Source organism: Oncorhynchus nerka, linkage group LG25 (genome assembly GCF_034236695.1).
Source record: "Oncorhynchus nerka isolate Pitt River linkage group LG25, Oner_Uvic_2.0, whole genome shotgun sequence".
In the NCBI taxonomy this organism is placed as follows: domain Eukaryota; kingdom Metazoa; phylum Chordata; class Actinopteri; order Salmoniformes; family Salmonidae; genus Oncorhynchus; species Oncorhynchus nerka.
Window position 1 is genome coordinate 17892481 of NC_088420.1, and position 11230 is coordinate 17903710.

The window sequence follows — 11230 nt, forward strand, 5'->3', positions numbered from 1 at the left end:
TCTGCCCCTGAACAGGCAGTTAACCCACTGTTCCTAGGCCGTCATTGAAAATAAGAATTTGTTCTTAACTGACTTGCCTAGTTAAATAAAGGTAAAATAAAAAAGGTACAAATTCAACATATTTTATACAAGAATTGTCTGTTAAATTGGTTACAATTTTGACTTAATCCTGTTGTTGAAATTTCACTCAACAGTTTGCATTGCTTATTAGTTTTTTAAATTTAATTTAATTTATTTTTTATTTCACCTTTTAGGTAGGCTAGTTGAGAACAGGTTCTCATTTGCAACTGCGACCTGGCCAAGATAAAGCATAGCAGAGTGAACAGACAACACAGAGTTACACATGGAGTAAACAATTAACAAGTCAATAACACAGTAGAGAAAAAAAAGGGGAGTCTATATACAATGTGTGCAAAAGGCATGAGGAGGTAGGCGAATAATTACAATATTGCAGATTAACACTGGAGTGATAAATGATCAGATGATCATGTACAGGTAGAGATATTTGTGTGCAAAAGAGCAGAAAGGTAAATACATAAAAACTGTGGGGATGAGGTAGGTGAAAATGGGTGGGCTATTTACCAATAGATTATGTACAGCTGCAGCGATCGGTTAGCTGCTCAGATAGCTGATGTTTGAAGTTGGTGAGGGAGATAAAAGTCTCCAACTTCAGCGATTTTTGCAAATCGTTCCAGTCACAGGCAGCAGAGTACTGGAACGAAAGGCGGCCGAATGAGGTGTTGGCTTTGGGGATGCTCAATGAGATACACCTGCTGGAGCGCGTGCTACGGATGGGTGTTGCCATCGTGACCAGTGAGCTGAGATAAGGCGGAGCTTTGCCTAGCATGGCCTTGTAGATGACCTGGAGCCAGTGGGTCTGGCGACGAATATGTAGCGAGGGCCAGCCGACTAGAGCATACAAGTCGCAGTGGTGGGTAGTATAAGGTGCTTTAGTGACAAAACGGATGGCACTGTGATAAACTGCATCCAGTTTGCTGAGAAGAGTGTTGGAAGCCATTTTGTAGATGACATCGCCGAAGTCGAGGATCGGTAGGATAGTCAGTTTTACTAGGGTAAGCTTGGCAGCGTGAGTGAAGGAGGCTTTGTTGCGGAATAGAAAGCCGACTCTTGATTTGATTTTCGATTGGAGATGTTTGATATGGGTCTGGAAGGAGAGTTTGCAGTCTAGCCAGACACCTAGGTACTTATAGGTGTCCACATATTCAAGGTCGGAACCATCCAGTGTGGTGATGCTAGTCGGGCAAGCGGGTGCAGGCAGCGATCGGTTGAAAAGCATGCATTTGGTTTTACTAGCGTTTAAGAGCAGTTGGAGGCCACGGAAGGAGTGTTGTATGGCATTGAAGCTCGATTGGAGGTTAGATAGCACAGTGTCCAATGACGGGCCGAAAGTGTATAGAATGGTGTCGTCTGCGTAGAGGTGGATCAGGGAATCGCCCGCAGCAAGAGCAACATCATTGATATACACAGAGAAAAGAGTCGGCCTTTACAAATTCCATGTACGTTGACAAATTACATTGAAACCAAATTGATTAAACTAAACCCAATGGGTTTGTTCTGCTTTTTTAAAATCATACACATTATCTGTGTTAGAATAACCATACTAACATACTGTACACTACATACTATTAGTTAATTTTATTATACTGTAAACGAACAGTATCCTTTCAGTTGAGCGTACTAGCTCTTTGCCGGTCTACCTGAAGTTGATGCTGTTGCTATGCAACTTCTTGTTACAAATGACTAGTTGGACAGTTTACGATTTCGGGTGTGTTAATTCTATCCTCCAGATTGAATTTATGGAGCGCACACTGGATGCTCTGCCGAGGAATAGGGTTGATTTGAGCGTTCTGACTTTACAGCGGCAGTCAACCACCCAAGCTGATGTTGGCTAGCTACTTCCAGACACAAATGAGACCACTGACCATTTTACTCGCCCTAGCAGAGCCGGTTAGGCAGTTTATTATCCAGAAAGTTGGTGACTGTACTTCTGGTAACAATTTAATTACGTTTTTTTTGCCGACTTTTACTGACACCGGCCACATTCAATGGGTGTTGGCGCGCTCGTAAATCCATTATTCTGCGCTCTGGTACACTCAGACGAGAGTGCTCTGAAATCGGAGAAAATAGCCAGAGCGAATTTACGAAAGCAGCAGAATGTCCATTGAACGCACAACGACGATAACATTTAGCTAAGAATGACAGGATTAATCAAGTAAATTAACATGGGGTAGTTAGCTTATACTTAACATACTGTCAAGTTTGCTGTATTATTAGCCAACTAACGTTAGCTTACATACTGGTGCATACGGTTGTAATGATAAGCTATGTGGTTCGTAAGGACAGCGTAACTAACAAACTGTCAGCCAACATAACATGTAAGGTAACTTATTTGAAAAATCATTACTTTTTACATTGTTTAACATTGTCATAATTAGTTAAAGCAATGCATTTGTATCCGCTCTCGTTGTATGGGTGCATATTTTCCGCCATTTTCTTAAAATCTGAACATGTGACGCCACGCCTATTTCCTGAATTGCAGTATGGGCCCTAAAGTACAGAAATATAGTGTCCTCTGCATGTTTACTTAATATTTTGGCGAATTTAGTACGACAGCCTGGAACTTTTGGCATACTATATCCATATTATGACCAATAAGCATACTATATACTCAATTAACATCACAAATAGTGCAGTTAGTATGAGTATTCGAACACAGCTATTGTCTTGCACATTGTCAGTAACCTTGCTGAATTAAGATTCAGATTTTGTCTGTCATACGACTTCATTTTCCCCCCCATTTGTCTCTAGATGTTCCAAGGCCACCACCAGCCAAGCCTGGCCTGCACCCTCTGTCGTCCGCTTACTTCCCTGGCTGAGAAGGAATGGAGCCAAGAACTACTGTAATGTCCACTCCACAACACACCACTGAATACCACTGTGACCTAAGGAGAGTGAATTGTTCGACCAACCACAGATTCTCACAGTACCTCCGCCTATGTTAATGTTTTTAACCTGCTGTGTTTCCAAGTATTTATTAAAAAGACAACCAATCAATAGTAATTAAGCCACTTGATCGGTTTGCCAAATATTACGTTTGTTGGTTTGTTTAAAAAATAACTTTGTCGTCACGTCTTACTCATAATTAGCATTGACATAACTAATGCTGTCATCATGTTGCTCTGGGTGTCTTCATAACTTTTAACACTCAATAGTACTCAAGTCCTGGTACGAATGATACGTTCTACCAATGAGTGTTCCTCAAGAAAAGCTGCCGTCTGTTCTCATGGTGCAACAATTTGATAAAAGATAACCAGAGAAAGGTTAACATGTACATGCTAATCGTAAGTCATCACCAGCGTATTGATGAACAGAGCATGAACCACAAAATGATTGCTACTGAAGTGTTTGCTGTGTAAAAACTGTACATATGGGTGTATGAAATGAGTCATTAATGTGTGTGTATATCTGTAGATTAAAGTTTTGTTTTCAGAATCTGTTGTCTAGTCTCTCTCTGATCAACTAGCTACAATGAACAAAAATATAAACACAACATGTAAAGTGTTGGTTTCATGAGCTTGAAATAAACAATCCCAGAAATTTTCCATGTACACTAAAAGCTTGTTCATTTAAATTAGTTTACATCCCTGTTAATAAGCATGTTTCCTTTTGATATACCATCCACCTGACAGGTGTGGCACATCAATAAACTGATTAAACGCCAGTCTCAAAGTCAACAGTGAAGAGGACTCCAGGATGCTGGCCCTCTAGGCAGAGTCCAGTGTCTGTTCTTTTGCCCATCTTAATCTTTTATTTTTTATTGGCCAGTCTGAGATATGTCTTTTTCTTTGCAACTCTGCCTTGAAGACAGGCATCCCAGAGTCGCCTCTTCACTGTTGACATTGAGACTGGTGTTTTGCGGGTACTAGTTAATGAAGCTGCCAGTTGAGGACTTGTGAGGCTTCTGTTTCTCAAACTAGACAATAATGTACTTGTCTTCTTGCTCAGTTGTGCTCCGGGGCCTCCCACTCCTTTCTATTCTGATGATTGTGTGCAAAGTCACAGTTCCCAAGTCCAGAACAGACTATGGGAGGCACACAGTACTACATAGAGTTCCATGTAGTCATGGCTCTATTCTGCATCAAGTAACTGATGCAAGCAGTAAAAAAACAGCTATAAAAAAGAACCTTATGGAACAGACTGTGAAGCACCACAAAACATTGGCACAAACACATGCATGCACATGTGGATTTAGTACTGTAGATACAGTGGGGAGAGCAAGTATTTCATACACTGCTGATTTTGCAGGTTGTCCTACTTACAAAGCATGTAGAGGTCTGTCATTTTTTATCATAGGTACACTTCAACTGTGAGACGGAATCTAAAACAAAAATCCAGAAAATCACATTGTATGATTTTTAAGTAATTAATTTGCATTTTATTGCATGACATAAGTATTTGATACATCTGAAAAGCAGAACTTAATATTTGGTACAGAAACTTTTGTTTGCAATTACAGAGATCATACGTTTCCTGTAGTTCTTGACCAGGTTTGCACACACTGCAGCAGGGATTTTGGCCCACTCCTCCATACAGACCTTCTCCAGATCCTTCAGGTTTCGGGGCTGTTGCTGGGCAATACGGACTTTCAGCTCCCTCCAAAGATTTTCTATTGGGTTCAGGGCTGGAGACTGGCTAGGCCACTCCAGGACCTTGAGATGCTTCTTACGGAGCCACTCCTTAGTTGCCCTGGCTGTGTGTTTCGGGTCATTGTCATGCTGGAAGACCCAGCCACGACCCATCTTCAATGCTCTTACTGAGGGGAGGAGGGTGTTGGCCAAGATCTCGCCATACATGGCCCCATCTATCCTCCCCTCAATACGGTGCAGTTGTCCTGTCCCCTTTGCAGAAAAGCATCCCCAAAGAATGATGCTTCCACCTCCATGCTTCACGGTTGGGATGGTGTTCTTGGGGTTGTACTCATCCTTCTTCCTCCTACAAACACGGTGAGTGGAGTTTAGACTAAAAAGCTCTATTTTTGTCTCATCAGACCGTCATCTTGAACTTCTTCCATTTTCTAATAATTGCGCCAACAGTTGTTGCCTTCTCACCAAGCTGCTTGCCTATTGTCCTGTAGCCCATCCCAGCCTTGTGCAGGTCTACAATTTTATCCCTGATGTCCTTACACAGCTGTTTGGTCTTGGCCATTGTGGAGAGGTTGGAGTCTGTTTGATTGAGTGTGTGGACAGGTGTCTTTTATACAGGTAACAAGTTCAAACAGGTGCAGTTAATACAGGTAATGAGTGGAGAACAGGAGGGTTTCTTAAAGAAAAACTAACAGGTCTGTGAGAGCTGGAATTCTTACTGGTTGGTAGGTGATCAAATACTCATGCAATGAAATGCAAATGAATTACTTAAAAATCATACAATGTGATTTTCTGGATTTTTGTTTTAGATTCCGTCTCTCACAGTTGAAGTGTACCTACGATAAAAATTACAGACCTCTACATGCTTTGTAAGTAGGAAAACCTGCAAAATCGGCAGTGTCTCAAATACTTGTTCTCCCCACTGTACCTGCTGGAACGTGTGCTACGGGTGGGTGCAGCTATGGTGACCAGCGAGCAGAGATAAGGCGGGACTTTACCTAGCAGGGTCTTGTAGATGACCTGGAGCCAGTTGGTTTGGCGACGAGTATGAAGCGAGGGCCAGCCAACGAGAGTGTACAGGTTGCAGAGGTGGATAGTGTATGGGGCTTTGGTGACAAAACGGATGGCACTGTGATAGACTGCATCCAATTTGTTGAGTAGAGTGTTGGAGGCTATTTTGTAAATGACATCGCCAAAGTCGAGGATCGGTAAGATGGTCAGTTTTACGAGTGTATGTGTGGCAGCATGAGTGAAGGATGCTTTGTTGCGAAATAGGAAGCCAATTCTAGATTTAACTTTGGATTGGAGATGTTTTATGTGATAGAAAGGAGAGTTTACAGTCTAACCAGACACCTAGGTATTTGTAGCATCTGCTTCATCTGACCAGTTTTTTATTGACTGAGTCACTGGTGCATCCTGGTTTAGTTTTAGCTTGTAAGCAGGAATCAGGAGGATAAAATTATTGTCAGATTTGCCAAATGGAGGGCGAGGGAGAGCTTTGCAGATGTCTCTGTGTGTGGAGTAAAGGTGGTCTAGAGTTTTTTTTTCTCCTCTAGTTGCACATTTAACATGCTGGTAGAAATGACGAAAATGTATATAAGTTTCCCTGCATTAAAATACCCGGCCACTAGGAGCACCGCCTCTGGATGACCAGTTTCCTGTTTGCTTATGGCCGCATACACCTCATTGAGTGCGGTCTTAGTGCCAGCATCGGTTTGTGATGATAAATAGAAAGCTACGAAGAATATAGATGAAAACTCTCTTGGTAGATAGTGTGGTCTACAGTTTATCATGACATACTCTACCTCAGGCGAGCAAAGCCTTGAGACGTCCTTAGATATTGTGCACCTGCTGTTGTTTACAAATATACGTAGACCGCCACCCCTTGTCTTTCCAGAGGCTGCTGTTCTATCCTGCCGTTACAGTGTATAACCCGCCAGCTAATATGTTATTCATGTTGTCGTTCAGCCACGACTCGGTGAAAAATAAGATATTACAGGTTTTAATGTCCCGTTGGTAGGATATACGTGCTTGTAGTTCGTTCACTTTATTATCCAGTGATTGTACATTTGCCGATGGCAAAGGCAGATTAGCCACTCATTGCCGGATCCTTACAAGGCACCCCAATCTCCTTCCGCGATATTTCTGTCTTTTTCTCATGCGATTGACGGGGACGAGTGTATTGTCGGGTGTCTGGAGTAAATCCCTCTCGCCCGACTCATTAAAGAAAAATGGTTTGTCCAGTTCACGGTGAGCAATTGCTGTTCTGATGTCCAGAAGCTCTTTTCGGTCATAAGAGACGGTAGCAGCAACATTATGTACAAAATAAGTTAAACAATGCAAAAACCAAACAAAATAGCACAGTTGGTTAAGAGCCCATAAAACGGCAGCCATCCCCTCCGGCACCATCTTCTATGGCCAATGAGCAACGATATGTTTAATGTGTATTTATTTTCATTATTTATCTTCATATGACAAGGATTGAAAAGGATTTGCCAGTAGATTGTCGACTTGATTCATGACGATGACTGCTTGTCTAGCTTGCTAGCAAGATTATCAGTCCAGTGAGAGCTACGGTACATATGTGTATTGATGTCATTTTATTCGTGGCCAATGATCTTGGATGGGTACTTCTAATGTAACTCTATGGCAGAACCCAAGAGGCTTGAATTTGAGCTACCCCCCATAGATTTTGTATGACGTAGGTTCCCCATGAGTGACAGAACACTGAGCCAAGCATGGCACAACTAGAGAACATGACCAACCCCTACGCTCCGGATTTTTCCATGGCTGCCCCTCCTGCCCTGAATGACGGGTCGCCACTGGGCCTGCATACTCACCAGACTCACTCACCCTCACCCATTTGGGATGCTCTGGATCGACAGCGTGTTCCAGTTCCTGCCAATATACAGTAACTTCACACAGCCATTGAAGAGGAGTGGGACAACATCAATCCTATGCAAAGGAGATGTGTTGTGCTACATGAGGCAAATGGTCACACCATATACTGACTGGTTTTCTGATCCACACCCCTACCTTTTAAGGTATCTGTGACCAACAGATGCATTTGGAAAGTATCCCGACCCCTTCACACATTTTGTTACGTTACAGCCTTATTCAAAAATTGCTTAAATAGTTTTTTCCCCCTCATCAATCGACACACAGTACCCCATAATAACAAAGCAAAAACATATTTTTTATTTTTGCAAATGTACTACAACTAAAAAACGGAAATATCACATTTACATAAGTATTCAGACCCTTTACTCAGTACTTTGTTTTCTTTGGTATGATGCTACAAGCTTGGCAGCCCTGTATTTGGAGAGTTTCTTCCATTCTTCTCTACAGATCCTCTCAAGCTCTGTCAGGTTGGATGGAGAGCGTCGCTGCACAGCTATTTTCATGTGTCTCCAGAGATCTTCGATCGGTTTCAAGTCTTGGCTCTGGCTGGACCACAAGGACATTCAGAAGCTTGTCCCAAAGCCACTCCTGTGTTGACTTGGGTGTGTGCTCAGGGTCATTGTCCTGTTGGAAGGTGAACCTTCGCGCCAATCTGAGGTCCTGAGTGCTCTGGGGCAGGTTTTCATCAAGGAACTCTGTACTTTGATTGGTTCATCTTTCCCTTCAGCCTGACTAGTCTCCCAGTCCCTGCCACTGAAAACATGCGTCACCGTAGGGATGCTATTGGCCATGTGCGGTGCCTGGTTTCCTAGATGTGACGCTTGGAATTCACACCAGAGTGGTTTCATCAGACCAGAGAATCTTGTTTCTCATGATCTGAGAGTCCAAGCGGGCTGTCATGTGCCTTTTACTGATGTGTGGCGGAGATGGTTGTCCTTTTGGAAAGTGAGCTGTCAGAGTGACCATCGGGAACTGTGGAGCTGTCAGAGTGACCATCGGGTTTTTGGTCACCTCCCTGACCAAGGCCCTTCTCCCCCGACTGCTCAGTTTGGCCAGGAAGAGTCTTGGTGGTTTCAGACTTCTTCCATTCAAGAATGATGGAGGCCACTGTGTTCTTGGGGACCTTCAATGCAGCAGAATTTATTTGTTACCCTTTCCCAGATCTGTGCCTCGACACAATCCTGTCTCAAAGCTCTTCGGACAATTATTTTGACCACATAGCTTGGTTTAATCTCTGACTCAACTGTGGGACCTTACATAGACAGGTGTGTGCCTTTCCAAATCATGTCCAATCAATTGAATTCACCACAGGTGGACTCCATCTCAAGGATGATCAATGGAAACAGGATACACCTGAGCTCAATTTCGAGTCTGTTTTCACTTTGTCATTATGGGGTCTTTTGGGTAGATTGATTAGGATTCTTTATTTTTGTTTCCATTTCAGAATAACACTCTAGCGTAACAAAATGTAGATAAAGTGAAGGGGTGTGAATACATTCAGAATGCACTGTATCTCTATTCCCAGTCATTTAAAATGCATAGGGACAAATGTATTTATTTAAATTCAATCAATCAATCAAATGTATTTATAAAGAAAGCCTTTCTTACATCAGCTGATGTCACAAAGTGCTGTTCAGAAACCCAGCCTAAAACCCCAAACAGCAAGCAATGCAGGTGTGGAAGCACGGTGGCTAGGAAAAACTCCCTAGAAAGGCCAGAACCTGGGAAGAAACCTAGAGAGGAACCAGTCTATGAGGGGTGGCCAGTCCTCTTCTGGCTGTGCCGGGTGGAGATTATAATAGAACATGGCCAAGATGTTCAAATGTTCATAGATGACCAGCAGGGTCACCACTAGAGGGATATTTTCAACCACCAACTTAACATTCTGAGACAAGGCCGAGTATAGCCCACAAAGATCTCCCCCACGGCACAACCAAAGGGGAACGCCAACCCGGACAGGAAGATCACGTCAGTGACTCAGCCCTTGTAATAGGGTTAGAGGCAGAGAATCCCAGTGGAGAGAGGGGAACCGGCCAGGCAGAGACAGCAGAGGCAGTTCGTTGCTCAAGTGCCTTTCCGTTCACCTTCACACTCCTGGGCCAGACTACACTCAATCATAGGACCTACTGAAGAGATGTCTTGGGGCGGCAGGGTAGCTTAGTGGTTAGAGCGTTGGACTAGTAACCGGAAGGTTTCAAGTTCAAACCCGCGAGCTGACAGGGGCAGAACAACAGATTTGTACCTTGAACATGCAGTTAACCCACTGTTCCTAGCCCGTCATTGAAAATAAAAATTGGTTCTTAACTGATTTTAAATACAGGTAAAGGTCGAGACCGAGTCTGCGTCTCTCACATGGATAGGCAGACCATTCCATAAAATTGAGCTCTTTTGGAGAATGCCCTGCTGTTTGCTTTGAAATACTAGGGACAGTAAGGAGGCCTGAGTCTTGTGACCGTAGCGTACGTGTAGGTATGTATGGCAGGACCAAATCGGAAAGATAGGCAGGCGCAAGCCCATGTAATGCTTTGTAGGTTAGCAGTAAAACCTTGAAATCAGCCTTTGCCTTAACAGGAAGCCAGTGTAGAGAGGCTAGCACTGGAGTAACATGATCACATTTTTGGGTTCCAGTCAAGATTCTAGCAGCCACGTTTAGCACTAACTGAAGTTTATTTAGTGCTTTATCCGGGTAGCGGGAAAGTAGAGCATTGCAGTAGTCTAACCTAGAAGTGACAAAAGCATGGATACATTTTTCTGCATGATTTTTAGACAGAAAGTTTAAGATTTTTGCAATATTACGTAGATGGAAAAAAGCTGTCCTTGAAAGTCTTGATATGTTCGTCAAAAGAGAGATCAGGGTCCAGAGTAATGCCGAGGTCCTTCACAGTTTTAATTGAGACGACTGTACAACCATCAAGATTGTCAGATTCAACAGAATATCTCTTTGTTTCTTGGGACCTAGAACAAGCATCTCTGTTTTGTCTGAGTTTAAAAGTATAACATTTGCTGCCATCCACTTCCTTATGTCTGACACAAAGGCTTCCAGAGAGGGCAATTTTGGGGCCTCACCATATTTCATTGAAATGCACAGCTGTGTGTCATCCACATAGCAGTGAAAGGTAACACTGTTTCCAGATAACATCACCAAGAGGTAAAATAGAGAGAAAACAAAGTGGTCCTAAAACGGAGCCTTGAGGAACACAGAAATTTACAGTTGATTTGTCAGGGGACAAACCATCCACAGAGACTTAACATATCTTTCCGACAGATAAGATCTAAACCAGGCCAGAACTTGTCCGTGTAGACCAATTTGGGTTTCCAATTTCTCCAAAATAATGTGGTGATCGATGGTATCGAAAGCAGCACGAAGGTCTAGGAGCACGGGGATAGATGCAGAGCCTCAGTCTGACACCATTAAAAGGTCATTTACCACCTTCACAAGTGCTGTCTCAGTGCTATGATGGTCTACAACCAGACTAAATTGCCTGATTTCCTTATGAATTGTAACTCAGTAAAATCTTTTAAATTGTTGCGTTTATATTTTTTCAGTATCCATTAGCTGGTTTGTCATCTTCGAACTGAGAAGTTGATATGCATCTTGTGGATTTCCTGAAATCATTTTTTTTTATAGGTAAGATAAGAAACATAGCATGAGGTTAAATGTTTTC

At 42.8% G+C, this 11230-nt stretch overlaps 1 protein-coding gene across 1 annotated transcript in view; it reads left to right on the forward strand.

Moving 5' to 3' along the window:
* sass6 (SAS-6 centriolar assembly protein) overlaps positions 1-3513 on the forward strand; it is a 32703-nt gene extending 29190 nt beyond the window's left edge. Inside the window, exon 17 of the mRNA XM_029633703.2 lies at positions 2830-3513. Within this exon, the coding sequence (XP_029489563.1) occupies positions 2830-2897 (68 nt within the window). The 3' untranslated portion in view covers positions 2898-3513. The remainder of the gene's footprint in view (positions 1-2829) is intronic.
* Positions 3514-11230: the final 7717 nt, after the last annotated feature.